General features: G+C 42.9%; 1 protein-coding gene across 2 annotated transcripts; it reads right to left on the reverse strand.

The window, feature by feature from the left end:
- Nucleotides 1-16341: 16341 nt before the first annotated feature.
- LOC109899610 (cdc42 effector protein 3-like) lies at nucleotides 16342-26809 on the reverse strand. Of its 2 annotated transcripts, XM_020494993.2 has the most exons (3): nucleotides 26211-26809; nucleotides 25256-25444; nucleotides 16342-18146 (listed from the first exon to the last, which is right to left on the reverse strand). In XM_020494993.2, the coding sequence occupies exon 3, from the start codon at nucleotides 17870-17872 to the stop codon at nucleotides 16865-16867; it is 1008 nt and encodes a 335-aa protein (XP_020350582.1). In that variant the 5' UTR covers nucleotides 17873-18146; nucleotides 25256-25444; nucleotides 26211-26809; the 3' UTR covers nucleotides 16342-16864. The 2 variants fall into 2 exon arrangements, with proteins under 2 accessions (XP_020350582.1, XP_020350581.1); XM_020494992.2 differs by lacking the exon at nucleotides 25256-25444.
- Nucleotides 26810-27579: the final 770 nt, after the last annotated feature.

The following is a 27579-nucleotide window of genomic DNA, read 5'->3' on the forward strand; positions in this document are numbered from 1 at the left end:
CTCCAGTAAAACCCTTTTTACTTAGTCTATTTGACTGGTTTTCATCTGTAGAATCATCTAGGACAGCTGGACGGACAGGTGCATCCACAACTCCAACTTGACCAACATAGTCTGTGTCATCTGAATTTGATACCTCAGATTCTGAGTCAGAGGCACAAATGGCTTCCTCATACAGCATCTGTAAAACCATTTTGGTTGTATATCTGGCAACATTCTTATGAGCCTCCTTATGAAACTGTCACACCCTGATCTGTTTCACCTGTTCCTGTTATTGTCTCCACCCCCTCCAGGTGTCGCTTATTTTCCCCGGTGTATTTATCCCTGTGTTTCCTGTCTCTCTGTGTCAGTTCATCTTGTATGTTAGTCAAGTCAACCAGCGTGTTTTTCCCGTACTCCTTTTGCTGTTCTCTTTTTGATAGTCCTCCCTGTTTTGACCCCTGCCTGACTTTGGACTACTTTCCCACCTGCCTGATCATCCTGCCTACCCTGACCTTGATTCTGCATGCCCTTCGGTACCTTTTGGACTCTGAATTGCCTGCCCGAGACCATTCTCTTGCCTTCCCCTATTGGATTAATAAATATTGTAAGACTCCAACCATCTGGGTCTAGCCTTGTGTTCGTGATAAACTCCTTTTACTCAGTGAGTTAAAAAAGAGAAATTAAAACGTTGATTAATGAACGTTCAAAACAAGTTTCATAATACATATTTTATGAATTACTTTGATTTTATTGTTGTAGCAAAAAGAGAAGGTCAGTTTGACGAGTACAATGCAGTGAATTCCATAGGAAATACATGCGTGTCATATTTGACCCACATATGAAAACTTAGGGTAGTGATGCAAAAACCATTTTACTTAAATAAGACATTTTAAAAAAACTGGGATGTTAGAACATTAAAGACAAAAATTCCTGGAATATACTTTCCCCCAGAGCATCGAGCATGTGTCAGAGAATTTTCTTGGGCAAGTTGATTGGGTTTTTAGGACCATCTGAGTGCATGGTCTAGACCTCCAGATTACAGATTCCATCTAGTCCTGGACTGAAAAGTATTTTCAATGGAGATCCAAAACAGTAATCCCAGTATGCGCATATCCATCTTTCATCTCACTGGACAACTGAAGATGAAGAAGCACAGCTACAGTGCCACAAAAACAAATAAAAACTAGACCAAATGTGAAACATTAATCATACACAGAGAAGGTGGACTTTTCTCTAATCCCAACAACAATTTGATCCTCACCTATCTTCACCTCTCTGGAACCAAGGTACCTGAATATTTATTGGCTTACTTGTATTCCTCTCTTCCTGCATGTGTATCAATAAGAGGCTTTTCACATTTCGTTTTAATTGGATAGCCTCCCAAAAGTAGAAGAAATGTGTTGGTCATTCTACCCCAAGTCCCCCTGATCAGCTTGACATCAGAGAGGTCTTAATGTTCACACAGCTGTCCAAGCAAGCACCAAACCCCCTTCTTTCCCTCCGTGTGTCCCTTTGTACGGCAGCTCCACGAACCAGTAATCTCAAACAGTAGCACTTGTTTCTCTTTCCACCCACAGCTCCTTGTATTTGTCACTGCTAATTAGAGTTTCTCCCAGAGGAGCTTGGCTCACAGCGACACGTGTTCTACCTCACCGTATGTCATGCACAACCACGACCGTCGCCCCTGGGTGGGTGACCCAGGCATTTTGCATATTTGGTTTCGGGTTAATTTCTATCGGTGCAATGGAACTCTTCTTATGTTAAACTGGCATGCAAACGGGTCGTGCGCCAGCCAAGCGAATTAGCAGGTTGCATGCGAAGGACTTGGGGTTGAGCCAAATCAGGGAATGGTTGGGTCCTTTTTTATTTTTCTCTCTCTCTCTCTCTCTCTCTCTCTCTCGCTTTAAGAATAAGAGAAAAATCCCTTTATTATGTATTTGATTCCCAGAAGTGCTAACCTTCCCAATTGACCTGCTGGACCTGCTGGATCACCAGATCCCAACAATGTGGGATGGAGCAGCTGTTAGGGCCTAATTGTATTTGACATTCATAAGTGTGGAATGTTCTGGTTAAGTGCTGAGACAAATCTGGGTGGTCTGGGGATCACCTGGGTGCTAGAGGTGAAGCAGGTCAATAATCCTCTTACTCTGAGTCTAATTGTTAGGGGCATTAATATTTGCTGACTGGGGTCGACTTAGGGTTTCTGTTCTTGTCCAGGGATTTATATGCGTTTGATAGTTTGGAGAATACTTTTAGTCAGTTTACTGACAGTTTCCATTTTAATGCAGCAGAGGGTGCTGGCTGCTCACCAGTTACAAGATCTGTAAAGCATCTGTTGAGAGATCAGTGGTGATATTTATTTCACATCATTTCAACATTCAAATTTATATTTGTTTACATCCACAAACCATTAATCCTTTTTTTCTACTCGAAATGCAAATTTGATGTGTACATGAAACCGATATGATCGTACTTCGTAACTCTCTTGCACTGTGTTTTTAAAGAAAGGAATACCCAGCCAGCAGTCCCAGTTGATTGGTGTTTATTATGACAGTAGACGCAAGAAAGCACATTACATGTGTATGTAGATGGCAGTAGATAAGTGATTTGTTGCTTGCATGTCAACATCAGACTGGGCATTTTGTAATCAAATATAACAATGACAAAAATAGTACAAAATACAGTACATTAAATGTAGGCAGGGTAGCCTAGTGGTTAGAGCGTTGGACTAGTAACCCGAAGGTTGCGAGTTCAAACCCCCAAGCTGACAAGGTACAAATCTGTCGTTCTGCCCCTGAACAGGCAGTTAACACACTGTTCCTAGGCCATCAATGAAAATAAGAATTTGTTCTTAACTGACTTGCCTGGTTAAATAAAGGTAAAATAAAAATAACCCGCTGGGGAAGCCAGGCCTAGCCAATCAGAATGGGCTTTATTAGTGACAGAAATACTCCTCCTCACCCCACCCAAAGGTGAAGAAGCTGGATGTAGAGGTCCTGGGCTGGGGTAGTTACACATGGTCTGCGGTTGTGAGGCCGGTTGGATGTACTGCCAAATTCTTTAAAACGGCATATGGTAGAGAAATTAACATTTTATTCTCTGGCAACAGCTCTGGTGGACACTCCTGCAGTCAGGATGCCAATTGCACGCTACCTCAAAACTAAAGACATCTGTGGCATTGTGTTGTGTGAAAAAACTGCACATTTTAGAGAGGCCTTTTATTGTCCCCAGCACAAGGTGCACCTGTGTAATGATCATGCTGTTTAATCAGCTTCTTGACATGCCACAGCTGTCAGGGGGATGGATTATCTTGACAAAGGATAACATGCTCACTAACAGGGATGTAAACTAATTTGTGCACAACATTTTTGAGAAATAAGCTTTAAGTGCATATGGAACATTTCTGGGATCTTTTATTTCAGCCCATGAAACCAGCACTTTACATGTTTTTTTGTTTGTTTGTTCAGTGTATATATATATATATATATATACACACACCTACCTACCTACCTATCCCCCCCCCCCCCACACACACACACACACACACACACATATATATATATATATATATATATATATATATATATATATATATATATGCATACATACATATACATACATACATACATACATATATACAGTGCCTTGCGAAAGTATTCGGCCCCCTTGAACTTTGCGACCTTTTGCCACATTTCAGGCTTCAAACATAAAGATATAAAACTGTATTTTGAAGAATCAACAACAAGTGGGACACAATCATGAAGTGGAACGACATTTATTGGATATTTCAAACTTTTTTAACAAATCAAAAACTGAAAAATTGGGCGTGCAAAATTATTCAGCCCCTTTACTTTCAGTGCAGCAAACTCTCTCCAGAAGTTCAGTGAGGATCTCTGAATGATCCAATGTTGACCTAAATGACTAATGATGATAAATACAATCCACCTGTGTGTAATCAAGTCTCCGTATAAATGCACCTGCACTGTGATAGTCTCAGAGGTCCGTTAAAAGCGCAGAGAGCATCATGAAGAACAAGGAACACACCAGGCAGGTCCGAGATACTGTTGTGAAGAAGTTTAAAGCCGGATTTGGATACAAAAAGATTTCCCAAGCTTTAAACATCCCAAGGAGCACTGTGCAAGCGATAATATTGAAATGGAAGGAGTATCAGACCACTGCAAATCTACCAAGACCTGGCCGTCCCTCTAAACTTTCAGCTCATACAAGGAGAAGACTGATCAGAGATGCAGCCAAGAGGCCCATGATCACTCTGGATGAACTGCAGAGATCTACAGCTGAGGTGGGAGACTCTGTCCATAGGACAACAATCAGTCGTATATTGCACCAATCTGGCCTTTATGGAAGAGTGGCAAGAAGAAAGCCATTTCATAAAGATATCCATAAAAAGTGTCGTTTAAAGTTTGCCACAAGCCACCTGGGAGACACACCAAACATGTGGAAGAAGGTGCTCTGGTCAGATGAAACCAAAATTAAACTTTTTGGCAACAATGCAAAACGTTATGTTTGGCGTAAAAGCAACACAGCTCATCACCCTGTACACACCATCCCCACTGTCAAACACGGTGGTGGCAGCATCATGGTTTGGGCCTGCTTTTCTTCAGCAGGGACAGGGAAGATGGTTAAAATTGATGGGACGATGGATGGAGCCAAATACAGGACCATTCTGGAAGAAAACCTGATGGAGTCTGCAAAAGACCTGAGACTGGGACAGAGATTTGTCTTCCAACAAGACAATGATCCAAAACATAAAGCAAAATCTACAATTGAATGGTTCAAAAATAAACATATCCAGGTGTTAGAATGGCCAAGTCAAAGTCCAGACCTGAATCCAATCGAGAATCTGTGGAAAGAACTGAAAACTGCTGTTCACAAATGCTCTCCATCCAACCTCACTGAGCTCGAGCTGTTTTGCAAGGACGAATGGGAAAAAATGTCAGTCTCTCGATGTGCAAAACTGATAGAGACATACCCCAAGCGACTTACAGCTGTAATCGCAGCAAAAGGTGGCGCTACAAAGTATTAACTTAAGGGGGCTGAATAATTTTGCACGCCCAATTTTTCCGTTTTTGATTTGTTAAAAAAGTTTGAAATATCCAATAAATGTCGTTCCACTTCATGATTGTGTCCCACTTGTTGTTGATTCTTCACAAAAAAATACAGTTTTAAATCTTTATGTTTAAAGCCTGAAATGTGGCAAAAGGTCGCAAAGTTCAAGGGGGCCGAATACTTTCGCAAGGCACTGTACATACATACATACATACATACAGACATACATACATACATACATACATATATATATACACACCAGTCAAAAGTTTGGACACACCTACTCATTCAAGATTTCTTATTTTACAATTTTCTACATTGTAGAATAACAGTGAAGTCATAACTATGAAATAACAGATATGGAATCATATAGTAACCAAAAATGTGTTAACCAAATCAAAATATATGTTATATTTGAGATTCTTCAAAGTAGCCACGATTTGCCTTGATGAGAGCTTTGCACACTCTTGGCATTCTCTCAACCAGCTTCATGAGAAATGCTTTTCCCACAGTCTTGATGGAGTTCCCACGCTTAACACTTTTTTGGGGTACTACATGATTCCATATATGTTATTTCATAGTTTTGATGTCTTTCCTATTACTGTACAATGTAGTAAATGGTAAAAATAAAGAAAAAACCTTGAATGAGTAGGTGTGTAAACTTTTGACTGGTACTGTACTGTACAGTTGAAGTCGGAATTTTACATACACTTAGTTTGGAGTCATTAAAACCCATTTCTCAACCAATCCACAAATTTCTTGTTAACAAACTATATTTTTGGCAAGTCAGTCTACTAAGTAATTTTTCCAACAATTGTTTACAGACAGATTATTTCACTTATAATTGACTGTATCACAATTCCAGTAGGTCAGAAGTTTACATACATTAAGTTGACTCTGCCTTTAAACAGATTGGAAAATTCCAGAAAATGATGTCATGGCTTTAGAAGCTTCTGCTAATTGACATCATTTGAGTCAGTTGGAGGTCTACCTGTGGATGTATTTCAAGGCCTACCTTCAAACTCAGTGCCTCTTTGCTTGACATCATGGGAAAATTTAAATAAATCATCCAAGACCTCAGAAAATAATTATAAACGTCCACAAGTCTGGTTCATTCTTGGGAGCAATTTCCAAACGCCCTGAAGGTACCACGTTAATCTGTACAAACAGTATAAACACCATGGGACCACACAGCCGTCATACCGCTCAGGAAGGAGAAGCGTTCTGTCTCCTAGAGATGTACGTACTTTGGTGCGAAAAGTGCAAATCCATCCCAGAACAACAGCAAAGGACCTTGTGAAGATGCTGGAGGAAATGAGTACAAAAGTATCTATATCTACAGTAAAACGAGTCCTATATCGACATAACCTGAAAGGCTGCTCAGCAAGCAGGAAGCCACTGCTCCAAAACCACCATAAAAAAGCAAGACTACAGTTTGCAACTGCACATGGGGACAAAGATCGTACTTTTTGGAGAAATGTCCTCTGGTCTGATGAAACAAAAATAGAACTGTTTGGCCATAATGACCATCATCATGTTTGGAGGAAAAAGGGGAGGCTTGCAAGCCGAAGAACACCATCCCAACCATGAAGCACGGGGGTGGCAGCATCATGTTGTGGGGGTGCTTTGCTGTAGGAGGGACTGGTGCACTTCACAAAATAGATGCCATCATGAGGAAGGAAAATTATGTGGATATATTGAAGCAATATCTCAAGACATCAGTCAGAAGTTTAAAGCTTGGTCACAAATGGACAATGACCCCAAGCATACTTCCACAGATGTGGCAAAATGGCATATTGGAGTGGCCATCACAAAGCCCTGACCTCAATCCTATAGACAATTTGTGGGCAGAACTGAAAAAGCATGTGAGAGCAAGGAGGCCTACAAACCTGACTCAGTTACACCAGCTCTGTCAGGAGAAATGAGCCAAATTTCTCCCAACTTATTGTGGGTAGGTTGTGAAAGGCTACCCAAAACGTTTGACCCAAGTTAAACAATTTAAAGGCAATGCTACCAAATACACCTTGAGTGTATGTAAACTTCTGACCCACTGGGAATGTGATGAAAGAAATCAAATCTGAAATAAATCCTTCTCTCTACTATTATTCTGACATTTTACATTCTTAAAATAAAGTGGTGATCCTAACTGACCTAAAACAGGGAATATTTACTAGGATTAAATGTCAGGAATTGTGAAAAACTGAGTTTAAAATGTATTTGGATGAGGTGTATGTAAACCTCCAACTTCAACTATATATATAGGTATATATATCAGGAAATGTACAGTGAATTTGTACACATTGTAAATTAAAAAATAGCATACGATATTTCAGAAATGTAACTACCTCTTGCATAGAATTATCGGACTCCCCCTAACTGACCAATGGCATAATACCTTGTTGATATGTATGTTCAACCAACCAATAGGAATACATAAACATTGAATAAATATTTCTTCAGTGGCAAGTGGAACCACAACCAACCCTGTTACATACACATGTCAACACTGTTATTGTACCTCAGATATGAAAATACAATCTAGTATTCATTTGAGTATTTTAATATTTCCTGAATATTTTGTAGTAAGATTTCAAGATTTATTGAAACTTTGCAAATTATGTTTTGATTTGAAATTCCACTTTTAAGTAAAATTATGTTGAACAATCCTGATAACGTCAACATTACCCCAGACAAGTAATTTCCTCACAGATGACTGGGAGGGAGGACCATCGACTCTAAGAGATGAAGAACCATGTTGGAGGAGGTCAAAAATGTATACCTCTGTGAAGTATTCACTGATCATTCAACTTGACATTGGTGATGTACTATCTTTGGATGAGTTCATGTTCCTCACAGTGGTGTGAAGTACTTAAGTAAAAATACTTTAAAGTACTACTTAAGTAGTTTACATGGGTATCTGTTCTGTACTTTACTATACAGAAGCTCAGATGAGTTGCAGAAAAACCAGATGTGGAGACTGAGGTTGGAGTTAGCTGAGGTGAACAGGGTAAACAGGTCCTGAGGGGAATGGAAGGTAGCAGTGGTGAGTAAAATCCAGAGCAAGGTAGTTGGGTGGTGAGATGTGGAACAGGAGACAGAGACGTAAACTGCAATGAGAGGATAAACGGTGTCTGGCAGGGAAACAGGCATAGGCTCTTGAATAATCATAACCGGCTAGAATCATGAACTGATTGAGCAGAGATTACAATCTGGCAGAGTGGAAGTGGCAGGACTGAGTATTTGTAGAGGTCTTGATTATGGAACGAGTTGCAGCTGGTAGGGATCTGCTCTGACTCCAGCACACCTGTCTCCAACCACATAATCACACAGAGAGGGAGAGGGAGAGAGAGTGTTCAGGGGGATTAACTGCAGGTCAAGAAGACACTGGATGAACACCAGAGGGCGTAGCAGGAGCAGATGTGACAATTTTAGCAATTACATTTACTTTTGATATTTAAAACCAAATACTTTTAGACTTTTACTCAAGTAGGATTTTACTGGGTGACTTTCACTTTTACTTCAGTCATTTTCTATTAAGGTATCTTTACTTTTATGACAATTGGGTACAAAACAACAAAAATACTTAGATCTGAGAAATTTCACCTCTGCTATTGAGTGAAAACCTTTTGACTTTTGATATTTTGGAAAAATGTGTTAAATAAGAGTTTTACATATGCCTTATGGATGTCAGTGTGTGTACACAAGAGGAACTGGGAAATATGTTGAAAGAGTCACACAACCGGCAAAAATAAATTTACAGATGCAAGGTATTAAGACAAAACAGACTAACATGATTTTTTGAGACATACAGCATGGCTTACATTGCATCTCACACAATCTGATTCTTCGCACTTTTTTAATAGAAGACTCCGGACTCTGGTCAGACTCTGGTCAGATAACCCAACAAGATAGAACATCTGGTTGTCCATTGGAGGAACAGTTTCTCTACTTGGCAGATTAACAATATACAGCACAGTTTCAAACCTATGCTTACACATTCTGAAAATATTACCCATAACGTTGTTGGTGTCGGCTTCTGACTTACACTTATACGGACTCTGTCAAATTCAATCTGGTCCACTATCAGGAAGGAAGTAGCTCTAATTTTAAAATGGTCTAATGCTCAATCAGACAGCGATTGAGGTCTGGAGTAGAAATGTCACATGGATTCTGGCTCAGGGCGTACTGTGGGTTTGTCGCAGATTTACCCCATGCTGACTGGGATTGACAGTCCAAAGGGAAAAGGTTCAAACAGACTAAACGTGAAGTGAATAGTGCCCAGCTACTGCCTGATTATTCAAGAGTTAAGACTATAGAGGAACCAGTCTTGCAGATGTGATCACATGACAGCTCACATGACAGCTCCAGTGACAACAACAACAAAAGTTTTTTTAGGCGATTAAAAAGAGAATCTGAGTCACTGATAGAGCTCCTTGGAAATGGAGGGATCAAGAGGAGGATAGGGAAAACAGAGAGTAGGGTCTTACCTTAAAAGGGCAGAATCCGAGGGCGGCTGGGCTATAACGGAAGGAATGTAAACCGTTGACCTGTGAACACTCCTCCATTTAAAAATGGGGGGAAAAATCCATCTGTGTATGTGAGTTTGTTTGTAAGTGTGTGGTACAGTAGGTTAAACTTGGTTAATGCAGGAAGTTAATGTTAGAGGTAGAGAAAAGCAATATTGCTTTCTTTGAGTTAGTCACTGGCTAGAATGTACAAAAATGTTTCATGCATTTCTAATACTTTTCAAATTCACTATAGAAACTCACAATATATCTATTTTGTAGTGTTATGATATTGGTTAGGGAGTTTAGGTCTTAGGAGCATAAGTAGACACTACCACTTCCACACTCCATCCCCAGGGGGCAGTAGCAACCGGGTCAGAGGCTCTCTCAGAAAGCCGTGTGAAGCTTTGATAATCACACAGGTGTGGGCAATTAGGGATGATTGTCAACCCGTGAGAGAGGTGTTAAGAAGCCTCCTATCACCAGCCTTTGTTTTCATGTTGTCTATTTAGTTTGGGCATTCTTTTTGTACATATTTACTTTAGTCACCATTTCGAACTAATAATCTGCATGGACTGTCTGGCCCTTTGGGATTCAAGACATGGGTGGTCCTGGACCCCGGGAAGTTTACTGTCTCCTGGGCACATGCATGCACCACAGTCTGCGTACTCTGACTTCTCACATATATGCACACAACAAATCAGGGTATAGACCATGTAGCTAGGCCTAGGACCCCTAGACATAGCGAGGGCAACAATATCAGTAGGCTAGCTAGCGGGTTTCGTAACAGTAGGCCTACTGTACTTCTAACAGTAACTGTCCATGCATGCTCATTGAGTACACTACAGTAAGTACACTGGGTGCAAATGCCCACTTTAGGATTCTGAGGTGACACTGTGAACTTCTGAACAGTAGTGCCACGACACTGACAGAAGTGTCCTAGAGCTGTATGATTAGGACAGAGAGAGAGAAGGATGAGAGAAAAAGGGGCAAATGATGTCACCCTGGCTGGATTTCCCCCATATCTATAAGAGGAAATGTCCTCCCAGTCTACACCCCCCCGACATTGAAGGAATTCTCATAGGGTTGTTTTGAGGAAACGCTGCAAAGAGCAAATATATAACTATCACATACGTTAATTCCACACGTGTGGATATAGACAGTTGAGTAGGACACCCTATTGGAGATACTCTTAATGTGCACTTGTTGCCGTAGAGATGAGTAGGGCCGTTCAAAACACAGCCGAACTTAGCAGAGGAGACGCCACTGGAAAGGGATGCTTTGATCTCACCCCCTCCTACTTACACTGCCTTTTGAGGACAGTTCAGCGTCTCGTAAAGCATTTCAGTAGGAGTACTGATATAGATTCCCTCTCTTATTCATTATGATTTAACCCTCTAGAGTCTCAGCTGGGGTGGGGGTGAGGGTAAGGGGAGGGGGGGGGTTCTACTAAGCTAATGGAATTGTTTTAAGATGGTCATACCAGGGATCATTTAGCTATTTGATTTTTAATTTAATTAAGCTAAAAAAATATACAGTTTATAAAACAATTATTTGATGAAACACAGAATTTGGCCTTAGTGCTATTAGCCCATAGAAACGCATTGAATAACAGCTTCATTTGTGGATATACAGATAGTCAAAAATCATTTTTATGGAAGTTTGTTCTGAGGTGTCTGTCTTATATCAGAGAGATATAAGAAAGATCAGGAAACTATTTTAAACCCTTATTTTATGTACTAAACTATTTCCACATTTACTCCATTCACCCAGAAGGTGAGATCAGTACAGGGGCATCAAAGCTGGGACCGAGAGACTGAAAAACAGCTTCTATCTCAAGGCCATCAGACTGCTAAACAGCAATTACTAACTCAGAGAGGCTGTGCCTACATTGAGACCCAATCGCTGGCTACTTTAATAAATGGATCACTAGTCACTTGATACAATGCCTCTCTAAATAATGCCACTTTAATAATGTTTACATATCTTACATTACTCATATCACATGTATATACTGTATTTTATACCATCGATTGCACCTTGCCTATGCCGCTCGGCCATCGCTCATCCATATACTTACATGTACATATTCTCATTCACCGCTTTAGATTTGTGTGTTTTAGGCAGTTTTTGGGGAATTGTTAGATTACTTGTTAGATATTACTGCATCTGCTAGCCATGTGTATCTAACAAATACAAATTTGATATGAACCTGGTACCGGCTACCTTCAGACTAGTCTTGTGGACATCCTAGAGCAAAACAACCGACATCTTCATGTTCGTGAGAGAATCACCTTTACATATGTAGTGATTGGTCCAAACTTTTCAGACGATACAGACAGAAGTTGGCAGATCAAGGCAAAACTGAGCCTAGATCAGAGGTCCTACTGTGCGATGCTTAATGAATATGAGTCCTGTGCTAACATTTTATATGACAAGATTCTGTGACTATTGCATGCATTCTGTCGGGAGTGGGATGACTGAATAATTCATGATGTTTTCAGTGTGAGGGATGTCATAAATTAAGGAGATTAACTGGCAAGCTCTGCAGACTTTTGGTTTCGGGCCCCTGCTTGTGTTCTGTCTCATGAAGGCTTTTCTGTATTAATCACTAAGCTGACAGTACAGCAGAATACTGTACAGTACTGTGTCTGTCTGTCTCTGAATGCAGGCTGAACTCTGGGGCATAGAAACATGTATCTGAAGCCAATAAAGTACCAGTCACTCCTCTTAACTGTACATGAATGTACATCATGCCTCTTTTACTGTACATTAATGTATTACTCTACATTACCTATGATTTATGTTGTCCACCAAGTTCAAACTTCACAAATGCAGTGGTAACACGTTAATTAACAAACTCTCCCTCTCAAAATAAGACACCAACATAGACCTTTAGGGTTAACCACATGCAAGCTAACAGTTATAAACGTCTTTACGGGTTGTGAGGACTGATGGCTGAACACACAGTGAGGTACTACAGTCTAGTCTTGTTCCCATCATTCTCCCAACGAATTGACACCGTCCTGCGCTTCAATCCTTGACCTTTGCCCTCTGCCTCCTCCTCAGCTTCAGTCTCCACGTGCTGCAGACACAAACCTCCCTCGCCATGGAAACGGTAGCAAACAACCGTTAACACGGAGACCAAACTGCAGTATGAGCCTGCTTGTAGTCTGCTCTGCGTCACTCTCTCCTCCTGTAATGTTTGTGCCCCTCAGGCAAAGAAAGTTTTCCACCGTCTCACGTTTTCTACCCTTCTGTCTAAGGTGAGCTGGTTTCCATTCCAAGCGGCAGATTCAGCAGGTTTGGGGAGAACACTTGATCCCTGCCTCTGTGCACAGCATCCCAAAGTAAATGTTCCCATAAAGCTCCACTTATTGCCCTCGACAAGAAATCATATCTCCTTCTTATGCAACAACAATAACACTCATATTTATTTTTAAGATGAGCCTAGCAGAACATTTACTCTTGCCTTCCTTTCTGGGTGTACGGAAAGCGGTCATGTTTTGCTCGATGTTGTGGAAGAGCAGTGAAGGGAAGACAAGAATATCTTTATCCTCCTGACCGCGCCTCTACTTTCTCCTCGGCGGGCCAGAGAGCAGGGAAATGTCCCTCTATTTGCCTAGTGCGAATACCACTATGAGGGGCTCCATAAGTAACACTTCTATGTGAAAGACACTGCATACATTATTCCGGGCTCTGTCTGAGCGGGGGTGGAAAAATTTGCCTGGGTTTGAGTTATGCTTTCTTTGGCACTCCTGGCCCACGGGCCAAAGCTTATTCATCCTGAAACCTGACAGCTTCACCTTAGTCCAGGAAATAGAAACATGCGAAAGCCGGACTCCCATGATCTCAAATGTTCTGTTGGGGTATTTGAAGCGAGAGACAGTTTCTTGAGAAACACCTGAACGATTTATCAACTCTCCTGATGAACGAGAACAGTCTTTGCGAAAACAAGCTCAGTAGTATATTTATAGTTTAGCCACTTCAACTTAGGGTGGACTGTTTATGGTACCTTACTGATCCATGATCTTGGCTGCCCATGGCTAATACCTCCCTGTAGGGAGTGTGCAATATGTTCGAAAATATGGCTATGAACTACTTTATTTGTTTGTGTTTCCATGCTTAGTCTAGTTGAATTCCATGTAACAGGAAAGTGAATAAACATATTTTTTTCCAGTTAAAGTCCTCCCTTTACGTCAGGCTTCTTACCACTTTGCCAACCCACACCACCAAAGTCATAGAAAATAGAATTGAGTAATTAAGTATTTGCTGATTTTGTCAAGCGACTGACCGACACACCAACGGGGGGGGGGGGGATTACAGGGCACAAGGAAGTGCAGAATCTGCCGACGCCCGCGTCACCTTTCTCTCCTTCTGGAGTGTCACTAATAAGGCTAAACCAATTAGAACCCTCCCTTTTTCCCAGCACTAATGACTGTGAAAACATGGCAAATAACAAAGTTTGGGCCAAACCTTTGTAGTAATTGAATTTTCAAAGGCATTTAGTCTGAGCTGGAAAACAGGCAGTGAATTCAAGATGGAGCCAGAGAAGCAAGTGAGAAACAAGTAGGGACGGTGTTATATTTTGTAATATGTCTGTGGGCATATCACATGCTAAATGTTACCATTTGGTGCGTGATAGAAGCCTGACATACATAGGCGTTGAGGAATAGCAGCTGTAGCAGTAGAGAATTGAACCCTGGGTTGATCCAGGTCAACAGGAACTGACCTTGGCCCTGGACCCCCCTGGTCATAAAAACACAGCCCAACAAAGCTATTTTCCATCTTCTACACAAAGAAGTACAATCCCTTGCATTCTCTATTCTTATTGTATGATTTTTGGGTAGACCAGCTAAGAGAGTTGGCAATTTGGGGATTGAGACAGGCAGTACAGGTTATCTGAGGCACGTAATTGAGATGCAGATGCAGTGCCCTAGACTGCTGCGTCACTCGGGAGCCCAGATGAAGGGGAGGAGACAGGTTAAAGAAGGATTTTAAGCCTTGAGACAATTGAAACATGGATTGTGTATGTGTGCCATTCAGAGGGTGAATTCGCAAGATAAAAGATTTAAGTGCCTTTGAACGGGGTATGGTAGTAGATGCCAGGCGCACCGGTTTGAGTGTGTCAAGAACCACAACGCTCTGGGTTTTTCATGCTCAAAAAGTTTCCTGTGTGTGTCAAGAATGGTCCACCACCCAAAGGACATCCAGCCAACTTGACACAACTGTGGGAAGCATTGGCATCAACATCGGCCAGCATCCCTACGGAACACTTTTGACACCTTATAGAGTCCACGCCCCAATGAATTGAGGCTGTTCTGAGGGCAAAAGGGTGTGCAACTCAATATGAGGAAGGTGATCCTAATGTTGTGTCCATGCGGTGTGTTCACACAACATACTACAGCCACACATGTATGGTTACACGACTGTCCTCTGAAGACTGTCATCAACTCAATGTCGTACCATTACAGGTATGAACAGAGTCATTACCTCTTCCTCAGCAGCACGATTTCCATTACTAGTCAGTGCTCAGAAGTTGTGCTCGAAAACTACGGAGGTGACACATGCAGAACTCTTTACAATTCATCCCAAGGAATTTCCACTGGTCAGGGCATCTGCTAGCTACCACATTCGTTTTGCATGACGGGCGGCGGAAATCTGTTCCTCCTCACGTCTGGTTCAGCCAAGCACGAGACGCCCCCCACCCCCCCAACCAGGTTTTACATTGTTGTTTACGGACATGTTGAGGTCTCCCAATTATTTGGTGGAGGTTTATCACCTCTAGTTATTCCTCTACAAAAATGGAAGAAAACCGAACTCAGAACTTGCATGCCAAATGAACTTGCTAAAATGAACACAATAATATGGGAATGGGATGAAGCTTGTGAAAATGGTTCCCACAGGGGTATTATTGTGGCTGGCCATATCTATGTTTTCTGAAGGGGTCCTATGCCGGGTTAAAGAGTGGCACCATAGCTGGTTCTTAACACATCTAATGGGACACGGTTGGGGGGGGGGGGGCACACTTAGCCTGCATGTGGCCACTCAGAGACCATAAGAGGAGATGGAGGATGGGGATGAGGATTGTATATAAGGGGGAGAGGGCGGTGGTTAAGAGGGTACAGGTAATTACAGCTGCCTTACCCTTTCAGACTGTTGCCTCAACACTGCTATGCCAACACCTCCTTTATTGTAGCCAGACAGAGATGAGTGGCCATCCATCTCTTTGTACTGAACATAGTTTGCCTGTGGGTAGGCGGAGAGATTTTTACAATCCCAACGCCACTATGCATTGATTGATGGGTGGGTTTAAAGCCCCTTCTACTCTAAACAGCTGATTTATGCCCGCTCCTAGATGCATGTGCTCCATTGCTGGAATGTAGGGAATTTTAAAGACCCCTCCTCTGCTTGTGCCCTCCGCACGCAAACAAAAGGAGCAGGCGCCTGGTTGAGCAGATCAAGGCGTGCTCTCCCACAAGTGCTCCCACCGCAGGGCAGTGAAGGAGAATGTAAAGAATGCCAGAAGGCGAGAAAGAAAGCCATTCTGTCCCTCTTCTCTCTTCTCCACTGTTTTGGTCTGTTTGAGTTTCGCATTTCTCTCCTCACGCCTTCTTACTTTTTACCTGTACTGAAGTGTACTGTACTGTGTAGGCCTATCGTCTTCACTTTGTGTTCCTCTATATTTTACTCTCTATCTTATACCTCTGTCTTTTCCTCTGAAAGATCTCATACCACCAAGGATACAACTCTGCTAAATCGCAAATTATTTCACTCTTTTGAAAAAACGTAGGGGGAAAAAGGACACATTTTATTTATTAATGCTATATAACAAAAACACAAGTACTGTATAGTATGCATAGGATCTTTGTAGTTTTGTTAATAAAATGGTCATGTGACAAACAAAATAGTGCTTTGATAAACACATTAAAAGTCACCAAGATGCATTATATTTAGATATTGAGAAGCAATAACTTCTTCAGAACACGTATCTTTTTTTTATCTACAGCTAAAGCCGGGATAAGAACACTAAAATAGATTGCAAAATAGGCTGGGGTTTAGTTGTAATTCAACAGCGCATGCATCTCTCATGCCTGTAGCACAAACATAAAAAGCATTGAAACCCTAAGGAAGCTAAGACAGAAACGTATTTCAGAAAATAACGACACAAGCAGCGCTGCATACCGAAGTTAATTTCCATCACAATAATATCCACATGCCATGGACAATATTTTGACAGTTTTGTGAGTCTTTTCTCATGGTTCTCTCTTAAGTTCTATATTTCCCTTTCAACTCACTAGCCTTAGCATTGTTCAAGGTCTGCTCTTTACCTTGGGGTCACCCATAATGTTGAGTACATCATCAAGAATGGATGGGCCCAAATCGAGTTCAAGTGACAAAAGGGAACCAGTGATGTAGGAGATGGAATCCTGTGACACACTCTTGTCATTGCAGAATTCAAAGTCAATGTCGCAAATGCGCCCCTCGTCCACCCCGCTGTCCCTGTCCACCCAGTCTCCATTGCAGTCAGAGAGCGCTTTCTCATAGCAGAGGGTAATGTCATTGTTAAAGCTTCCCAAGCCATTGCAGTTGCCGTTGATGCCTTCGTTACCATTGCAGGTGCCATTGATGTTGCCGTTAATGTAGTAGGTTGGTGTAGGCTTTTCATAACCTCTTTCAATATTATAATTTTCATAATTGCTTTTGAAGACTTTCTTTGTCTTTGGCTTCTCTGGTTTCTCTATCAGATCCAGCAGGACGTCTGGTTTGGTTGTGACCTCTGTAGGAGGTTTGGTGTGGTTGCTGCATAAGACCTCAATGGAACACAACAGGGTTTCCATCTCCAGGATCCCCAGTTTATCAGTCCCATCTGGGCCCCCTAGGGGAGGGGTAGGAACCCGCCCTGCCATGCTATCCAGTGGTTCCTTAACGGGCATAGAGAACATATTGGTGGAGAGGAGGGGCAAGGTGAGGGCCTGGCACCCCCCGATAGAAGGAAGCGAGATGGCGTTCTTCAGAACCGGAGAGGGCGTCTCGGTGAACTGGGCATCAGATGCACTGTTGGCCCGCAGGAACTCATTGTGGACGCCGTATTGCGGACGGAACACCTCACCTTTCCCAGGCAGGAGCTCAAACTTCCCCTGGAGGAAGGACATGTCCCCGAAGGCGTCCCTCTCGCCGCCCTTTCCGATGTGAATGGTGTGGCGAAAGTCCCCCAGCGGTGGACTGATCATGTCTGGGGACAGGATGTCCCTCAGACGACACTTCTTGCCTTTCTTGCTGTTGGTGGACTTCAGGTAGATGGGTGCTTTGGCAGGCATGGTGGTCACTGTTGAATAGAGCTCAGAGATAAAGGACAAAGGGAGGAGAACACTCCTAGAACGTTAGGATTGGTGAAGAACTTCACACTGAACACAAGGTCTCCCTGCGGAGATGGTGGAATTACATTCTCAATGAAACGGCTGTGTTGTCTTTGCCTGCTCCGAAGATAGGTTCGATCTTTGTGTCATTAATCAGGAAATCCAAGTTGAGCAGGAGTCCAAGTTCTCACCAGTGTTGTCTATGACGTTGCAGAGTGGTCAACCGTCCTCTTTCCTGACGATAGAAAGAAAACAAAAGGAGATCAGATATTTTATACAGTTTTCCCCCCAAAACACAGTTTATTAGTCTATTAGTAAAATATGTTTTATGCCAAGATGCTTGAGTCAATGTTACATTTTACATTAAAATTCAATATTCACATAACAAACTGAGTCGCATTGTTGACACATTTATACATTTCTCCAACTTCTTCCTAGAATCCTTACTGATCTGTCAATAATGATCTACACTTCATGTCAATCCCTATTCTGATTACTATATAAAGTTACCATCACAAGACCAAAAAGAAATTGTGGACATGCACGGAACATCCTCATCCCCAGTTCCCCTCAACCCCCTGCATCTGATTCGAGTGTTAGACCTGCTGAACTGAAGCCCAGGCTCAGGTCCCTCTACTCAGATCCTCACAAGGCCCCCCAAGGCTCCCTCCTTCTACATGTGTTAATATGGAACAGCTGGACTGCGGATTGGTTAAAGTGATGTGAAGGGGCTTTAGTAGGATCAGGGCAGGGCAGGCGATGGAGGAGAGAGCTGCTGCCCAGACACGCACCCAAGGGGGGGAGGGGTTGAAGTGATGCTCAGAAAGAGGGAAAGTAGGAGTTAGGAGAGCAAATTGTCAGAGGAGAGATAGGTGTTTTGTTTTTACTTTGATACGCTGGATGTTCTGCTTCAATTGTGATATTAACCCAAATACCAGGCATCCCACTGGGCACAGACGTAAGTCAGTTTAACGTCTAGTTTTGATTTACATTTGGTTGAGTTAATAAACGTGAAATTAACATTAAATCAACAACATATGTATATATATATACACAGTGGGGAGAACAAGTATTTGATAACCTGCAAAATTAGCAGTGTTTCCTACTTACAAAGAATGTAGAGGTATGTAAATTTTATCAAAGGTACACTTCAACTGTGAGAGACGGAATCTAAAACAAAAATCCAGAAAATCACATTGTATGATTTTTAAGTAATTAATTTGCATTTTATTGCATGACATAATTATTTGATACATCAGAAAAGCAGAACTTAATATTTGGTACAGAAACCTTTGTTTGCAATTACAGAGATCATACGTTTCCTGTAGTTCTTGACCCAGTTTGCACACACTGCAGCAGGGATTTTGGCCCACTCCTCCATACAGACCCTCTCCAGATCCTTCAGTTTTCGGGGGTGTCGCTGGGCAATACGGACTTTCAGCTCCCTCCAAAGATTTTCTATTGGGTTCAGGTCTGGAGACTGGCTAGGCCACTCCAGGACCTTGAGATGCTTGTTACGGAGCCACTCCTTAGTTGCCCTGGCTGTGTGTTTCGGGTCGTTGCCATGCTGGAAGACCCAGCCACGACCCATCTTCAATGCTCTTAATGAGGGAAGGAGGTTGTTGGTCAAGATCTCGCGATACATGGCCCCATCCATCCTCCCCTCAATACGGTGCAGTCGTCCTGTCCCCTTTGCAGAAAAGCATCCCCAAATAATGACGTGTCCACCTACATGCTTCACGGTTGGGATGGTGTTCTTGGGGTTGTGCTCATCCTTCTTCTTCCTCCAAACACGGCGAGTGGAGTTTAGACCAAAAAGCTATTTTTGTCTCATCAGACCACATGACCTTCTCCCATTCCTCCTCTGGATCATCCAGATGGTCATTGGCAAACTTCAGATGGGCCTGGACATGCGCTGGCTTGAGCAGGGGGACCTTGCGTGCTCTGTAGGATTTTAATCCATGACGGCATAGTGTGTTACTAATGGTTTTCTTTGAGACTGTGGTCCCAGCTCTCTTCAGGTCATTGACCAGGTGCTGACGTGTAGTTCTGGGCTGATGCCTCACCTTCCTCATGATCATTGATGCCCCACGAAGTGAGATCTTGCATGGAGCCCCAGACCGAGGGTGACTGACCGTCATCTTGAACTTCTTCCATTTTCTAATAATTGCGCCAACAGTTGTTGCCTTCTCACCAAGCTGCTTGCCTATTGTCCTGTAGCCCATCCCAGCCTTGTGCAGGTCTACAATTTTATCCCTGATGTCCTTACACAGCTCTCTGGTCTTGGCCATTGTGGAGAGGTTGGAGTCTGTTGAGTGTGTGGACAGGTGTCTTTATACAGGTAACGAGTTCAAACAGGTGCAGTTAATACAGGTAAGGAGTGGAGAACAGGAGGGCTTTTTAAAGAAAAACTAACAGGTCTGTGAGAGACGGAATTCTTACTGGTTGGTAGGTGATCAAATAATTATGTCATGCAATAAAATGCAAATGAATTACTTAAAAATCATACAATGTGATTTTCTGGATTTTTGTTTTAGATTCCGTCTCTCACAGTTGAAGTGTACCTATGATAAAATTCAGACCTCTACATGCTTTGTAAGTAGGAAAACCTGCAAAATCGTCAGTGTATCAAATACTTGTTCTCCCCACTGTATATATACACTACCATTCAAAAGTTTGGTGTCACTAAGAAATGTTGTTGTTTTTGAAAGAGCACATTTTTTGTCCATTAAAATAACATCAAATTGATCAGAAATACAGTGTAGACATTGTTGATGTTGTAAATGACTACGGTAGCTGGAAACGGCTGCTTTTTTATGGAATATCTAAATAAGCATACAGAGGCCCATTATCAGCAACCATCACTTCTGTGCTCCAATGGCACGTTGTGTTAGCTAATCCAAGTTTAACATTTTAAAAAGTTAATTGATCATTAGAAAACCCTTTTCAATTATGTTAGCACAGCTAAAAACTGTTGTTCTGATTAAAGAAGCAAAAAAAACAGGCCTTCTTTAGACTAGTTGAGCATCTGGAGCATCAGCATTTGTGGGTTCAATTACAGGCTCAAAATGACCAGAAACAAATAATTTTCTTCTGACACTCATCAGTCTGTTCTTGTTCTGAGAAAAGAAGGCTATTCCATGTGAGAAATTGCCAAGAAACTGAAGATCTCATACAAAGCTGTATACTACTCCCTTCACAGAACAGTGAAAACTGTCTCTAACCAGAATAGAAAGAGGAGTGGGAGGCCCTGATGCACAACTGAGCAAGAGGACAAGTACATTAGAGTGCCTGGTTTGAGAAACAGACTCCTCACAAGTCCTCAATTGGCAGCTTCATTAAATGGTACCCGCAAAACACCAGTCTCAATGTCAACAGTGAAGAGGCGACTCCGGGATGCTGGCATTCTAAAACCACCACCAACCCAATGGGTCAACAGCCAACAAAAATAACAAGATAGAAAAAAAAGACAAAAACAAAGGAAAGCAACAACAGAAAACAATGATGCAAAAACAAGACATCAAGGACAAATCAAAACAGCAAGGCTTACTGTATGCATTTGTGTGGCTGTCTGGCACTATTTACATGTGTGTATGTGTCTGTGTGTGCATTTGAATGCGAGTGTGTGTATGCATGTGTACATGGACACAATGTTGATTCAGCCAGCCTGTGCCCGGTGCGATAAGCCTACAAAGCATCAGGATAATCATAATTGAAAAACAATCTACAGTACTACCTCTTGACAATTGTTTGCTTAGAAGTTTAATGTGTTGCCATGTTCGCACATGATTTTGCTGTACTTGCAGTAACACATGTTGAGGAGGAATTGATAAAGGGGAAAACTGTGGCACTTGACAGGATCTAGCATTCACAAAGAAAGTGAAAAATACACAGAGGAGGAGGAGGAGAAGCGGCTAAGATGAAGGGGGTAGGGAGAAGAGGGAGCAATACAGAGTAGAGAGTAGATAGAGAGAGAGTGCTTGCCCATTTATAGACATATTTACTTGTGAGAGGTCTGTCGGCAGTGACCCTCACTGACAGAGTGCACCGCTGCACACAAGTGCCTGGGCGGCCAAGTCCACCCAAGAAATGTTTGACTGAGAAAGCATCCACATTCCCGCTGTGTGCAACAGACCCCAATGGGACACACTGCATCCAACAGAAAAGCACAATCCTTATCAGAGGCTCACCAAGTAAGCTGGATTGTAGACCAGATGCCAGTATAACATTGACGACAACAGATACAACAGTCTCTTTCAACAGCAGCCACTTGGTGCACGAGACTAAATAAATGAGGATCCCACCATTGCTCATCTAAGTGATAACATCAATGTTTTTTGTACTAAATGTAGTTTTACTTCACGTTAATACAACAATGGCCATGCATTACTTACTCAAACAACACAAAAGGGCCCAAAAACTGAACATACAGTATGGTAGGCTGTGTGAAGTGGTTCAGAGAATGTTCTCACTAGGGGGGAGGGGGGGGGGGGGGGGGGGGGGGGGGGGGGGGGGGGCATTGCAACACAAATAAACTTGCCACTGTGGCTCTATATTTAGACATGACAAGCAGGGTGGAAGGATGCAGAATATCTGTGAGTGGGTCTGTACGGCAGCACTGCTCTCTTAAGAGCCGTGTGCAAGTGAGTGTTGGAGCGAGTGCCCGTGTTTGCTTGACTAGGCTCAGGAGAGATAGCAAGCAGATTTGAAAAAGCTCCATGCGCGAGAAGGAGAGTGTGCTTGTTTACTGTGCGTCTGACTGGGAGCGAGTGAGAAAGAAAGACGGAGAAAGATGAATAGCAGACTGTCAGAAAAACACTCCTGCAGTGTTTCTTTGAAGGAACAGAAAAGAAAAAAAACAAATATCCCCTGCCTCGCATAGCATCTGACTACCTTTCCCTCCCTCATTTTCTCTCCATCTCTCCATACTGCTCTTTTCCCATTGGACCTTGAAAGCTCACTGCAGCTGGGAATTGGGTTCCAATAGGAAGTCAGAGAAAAGCACAGGCAAACCTCCAAATCCTAAACCCTTTCTCTCATGGGTTCGGTCCAATGTCTGTGCTCTGCGCTGTGATTGCAGCTACCAGCCACGTTATCTGCCTTAAATTAGAGTCCCACACTGCAGAAGAAGGTCACTGGCTGAGGCAACTACAGTCTGCCTATACTTATTGATCATTGGACTGCCCAAAGCCAGACCACCTGCTGGGTCTGTGCAGATGGAATACAGATCTGCTTTTCTCAAGTGTCATGGGAAATGCATTGCTGATGTTTTATGATGGATGATCATGTTGTTTTGGAATCAGTAGTATACCTCTGTAAAAATCCTCCGCAAAGCCACATTTCTCATTGCTGGCCAAGGGGGAATATGTCTTGGCAGTATATTTCTACAGCGTTAGACTATTGACAGTATAGCATAGAGAGACATCCGATATGCATCTAAATCAAGGTTGCCAGCCGTGGCCCATGAGGTGTCAGCTGGTATAGGGAAAGCGGAGGACCTTCAAACTGATCATCCTCGCGGTGGTGTGGAGTTTGGCTGCATTTGGCAGTCATTATTGGAATGCCAGAGGTCACTAGTAAATTAAAAAGGAAGTGGTATTCAGCTCAGTCAGTTAACTCTGTTTTTCCAGAGAGGATAACCAATCGAGGACTCAAGCTGTATAAAAGCAAAAATATCTGCTATAAATATTTAAACTAAATTTTCACTGGTTGTGAAATTGACCTAATTTACAACAAGGCTGGTACAAACAAACTGAAGGAGATGACAACTCCACGGGTGGGAAATGAATCTGCAATGCTCTCCTGAATGTGTCAAACTTCTGCGATTCCATTTTGTCAATCAAGCTTTTCAATCAAGCAAGTGAGAACACATTCTCTTGCTTCACTCACAGTTTTCCCGTGATTAGCCACAGTAGGCTGAGGTCCAGCGTTAGGTAAAGAGGAAATCAGACTACAGGGCCAATGAGCAACCGCTTGGCCTGCTGACCCCAGGAATACATCTTTGTCTCTGGCGGGGTGTTAGACCAGTATGCACCTGCTCAACTTCTAACTCCTAACCCCCAAGAGCCAGATTCACACTCTACTTTTGGAACAGGGCCCAAAAGGGAGCAATGAGTGCAGCACGTGCACGTTGCCAGCCTCAGGCCCCCCGCGACGCCACTGCAGAATGCGGTCGTGGGTTTTCATTTACAACTCTGGGGAAGGGGGGGTCTGCTGGCGACTTCCTCACAAGTGGTCAATGAGCACCGGTCCAAATCATCGAGAGTGGCAAATACATTTTTGGTGTCATTGGGTCAGCTGTCTGTATCTGTGTAGGCAGGATGGGAAGCTGGAGCAGCTCCAGCCTATTAGAACTGGTTTGGGTTCATTACAGACATGATGGGGAATGCAATGTAAAGCCCAGTTTAGCGGTGTTAGCTATTGTAAGCAGAGAAGGTTGCAGTAGATTAGGGAAGCGCAGAGGGTTCTGGGTAATGGGCAGATGATTTTGGGTGGGGTGAGGGCCGTGGGGTCCTGTCTCTCGTCTCATCACGACAGTCTGTTTCGGAGATGTAGACCGCCAATGAAGTCATGTGACTATCTGGGTCATCTTATTATTAGAGCTTGTGTAAACGTGCTGTAGTCTAGACCAGACCTGGGCAATTCCAATCTTCGTCGGCCTGATTGGTGTCACACTTTCCCCACCATCCCTGAGCAAACACACCTGATTTAAACAAATTGCATTTTTAACTGAAGGTCATGATTAGTTGATTATTGTAGTCAGGGGTGTTAGCTGGGGCAAAAGTGTGACACCAATCAGACTGCTGAGGACTGGAGTTGCCCAGGCCTGGTCTAGACAAGTGCCTATCATGACACTGTGCAGTTTGGTCTCACTGTACACAGAAATGCATCACATGGGTGGCGGAGCTAGAGAGGCCTATGGTTAAGCATTGAGGCTGCTCACACTTCAGCTCACATTTTGACCTATTTACGCCACTGCTCTCCTTTAAAAAAATGAAACGATCACCTTCCATCCTTCAAGCAAATGTTTGTCTAATAATAGCATTACTGGGATTTCAGGGTTACAGGGATGTTGCTTCTTCTTCTTCTACTTCACTGAACATGGAGTTTTGAAAAAAATGAGTTGTACATTTTGATGTACAGTATGTATGATGGACTGTTTTTTAAATTCTATCCTTTAACCCCTTAAATTCTGACATGACCATAAATAGACAAACAACCATTTCTTTTGGGCCGCGGTTACAAAAAGAACCAGGGCAGATGAACCAACAGCAGATGGTAATGGTATCCCTTAGAAGACACTCAGAGAGAATTGGTTTAAACTGCTTTGTTACATATAGAAACCTCAATTATAGGCAGTTGTTCCTCTTCGAGCCTGGTGTGGCTGTGGTGGGAGTGTAGTAGAATGCAGAATAGTGTTTGTTCTGTCTGATTCTCCCCTCCTCTGTGCCTCTCCACACCAGCCCTCAGCGATTACCCCGTGCCACCCGCTAGCATGGGTTCTGCTCTCTGCTCAGTTGTACTTGGCAGGGCCTGGCAGGAAACCATATCCAAGCAGAAAAGACATGAAGGGAATGTCAACACAACCACTCACTGGCAATGCGATGAGTGCAGTCTTGTTTGGGGCTAGATATTCTGAAATCCCTTTCAAAACCACAGCGGAAACCTCTCCAAATCTGTTCACTCGTGAGATTAACGCAAAGCAAAGCTCTACATATCAGTAGAACATGTCAGAAATGTGTTGCCTGGCTTAAAAATGTCCCCTCCAGGAACAAAAGAGATGGTGTCAGGTTGCCCCTAACTGCTCACCCCTTGTTGTGTAGTGCAATAACATTTTGTGGACATAACTTACCCCTGCACTCTTCATATCCGTAATGGACCACCAATCACAGTTCAAACATTTAGTAGAACCTGACCACTAACCCATCAACTACAAACTCAATGATACATATTCATTTCCATTTGAGTCATTTAGCAGATGCTCTTATCCAGACAGACTTACAGAAGCAATTAGGGTTAAGTGCCTTGCTCAATGGCACATCGACAGATTTTTCGACCTAATGGTCTCAGGGATTCAAACCAGCAATCTTTCAGTTACTGGCCCAACGCTCTTAACTGCTAAACTGAGGCAAGACGTCCAACAGTGAAGGTTAACCAAGTTAACAGCAACATTCTCCCTTTGAATACTTAGTCCCATTGAAGGTTTTACCAGAATGTACCAAATCACTGTACATGATACAATGCCGGAGATATCCGACACATTACAAACTAAAAAGTCTAAAACCCAATTTTCCCTCACCTTTTGTAATCCCTGTGATGAGCTCCTGGTTCGTGTCAGAAGGAGGTGACCACTGTCCTCCTGAAGGTCTTCAGTCCTAGTGCTGACTGCTGAAGAGGTGTGTGTAGCGTGTGGTTCCCGGACTCACTGGTGCTGGCTGAAGCTCGAGCTAGCTATTCCTCTCTGGAACTGTAGTCTCCTCCTACCCTATGACTACCGTCTGCAGCACCTGTGCCTGTCTGTCTATCTGTCTGTCTGCTTTCCTAGCCACAGCTCGAGACGTTTTTAGTGCAGGCTGCAGTGGGATGGGACGAGTGGGATCCTCTCCTTCTGCTCCCTGGTGTGTCGAGCCCCCCTCCCCTCTCTTTCTCCTGTCGCTGGACAGCTGTTTGCTGGGGTGGCGAGAGGTCAGGCTGGGGGGCAGGCTGGACAGCTAGGTTACTGTGTGGAGGATCAGTATGCTGCCTCTGCTGCTGCTGGGCTGGAAGTCTGTCCTTTTCTTTAAACTGCCTGCTCTCTGTCCCCCTCTCTTAAACTACAATATCTTGCTCTGTGTTCTCTCTGTCTTTCTCCTCCTCTCCACTCTCTCTCTGCCTTGATCTGATAAAAGCTGCTCTGTAAATCTAGTGGGCATACAGCAGACACATGGCTTGCTGTATTCAGGGGGTTGGTCTCTCTCCCTCTCTCGCTCTCTTACACAAACTATCACTGTCTATTTTATTAGCACACACATTAAGACACTCATTCTCCCACTATTTCTCTTAAGTATATTCATGCCGGTATATTCATTCACATTCTCGCTGCTTCATACTGAATCGTTTTTATTTAATTTTGTATCTTATCTGTAACTCTGCATTGTTGGAAATGGACCCACTCGTAAGTAAGCACTTCACTGTTAGTCTACACCTGTGTAATGGCTGTTGGAAGGAGAAGGTGAGGACCAAGGTGCAGCGTTGTACGTGTTCATCTTTTATTAGTTGAACTGAACACTGAATAGCAAAACAACAACGAGAACAACCGAAACAGTTCTGTCTGGTGCAGACACAAAAACAGACTGCAACTACTAACAAAACCCAGGTGGGAAAAGGCTGCCTAAGTATGGTTCTCAATCAGAGACAAATATAGACAGCTGCCTCTGATTGAGAACCACACCTGGCCAAACACACAGAAATAGAAAACATAGAACACAAAACATAGAATGCCCCCCCCCCCCAAACCAAAATAGAGACATAAAAAAGGATCTCTAAGGTAAGGGCATGACAACCTATTGTCTACGAAGCATGTGACAAATAACATTTGATTTGATTTTGTACAGTATCTCTTTATGTTCCTTCACACATTTCTCTATTTCCTGTAGGGTTGAGCAGCACTGCAGTGCTCCAGAGGAAAG

The sequence above is a fragment of the Oncorhynchus kisutch genome, linkage group LG11, assembly GCF_002021735.2.
Source record: "Oncorhynchus kisutch isolate 150728-3 linkage group LG11, Okis_V2, whole genome shotgun sequence".
In the NCBI taxonomy this organism is placed as follows: domain Eukaryota; kingdom Metazoa; phylum Chordata; class Actinopteri; order Salmoniformes; family Salmonidae; genus Oncorhynchus; species Oncorhynchus kisutch.

Excerpts from the sequence above, each read along its gene's own strand:
- LOC109899610 (XM_020494992.2), bottom strand. The coding sequence starts at position 17,872 with ATGCCTGCCAAAGCACCCATCTACCTGAAGTCCACCAACAGCAAGAAA.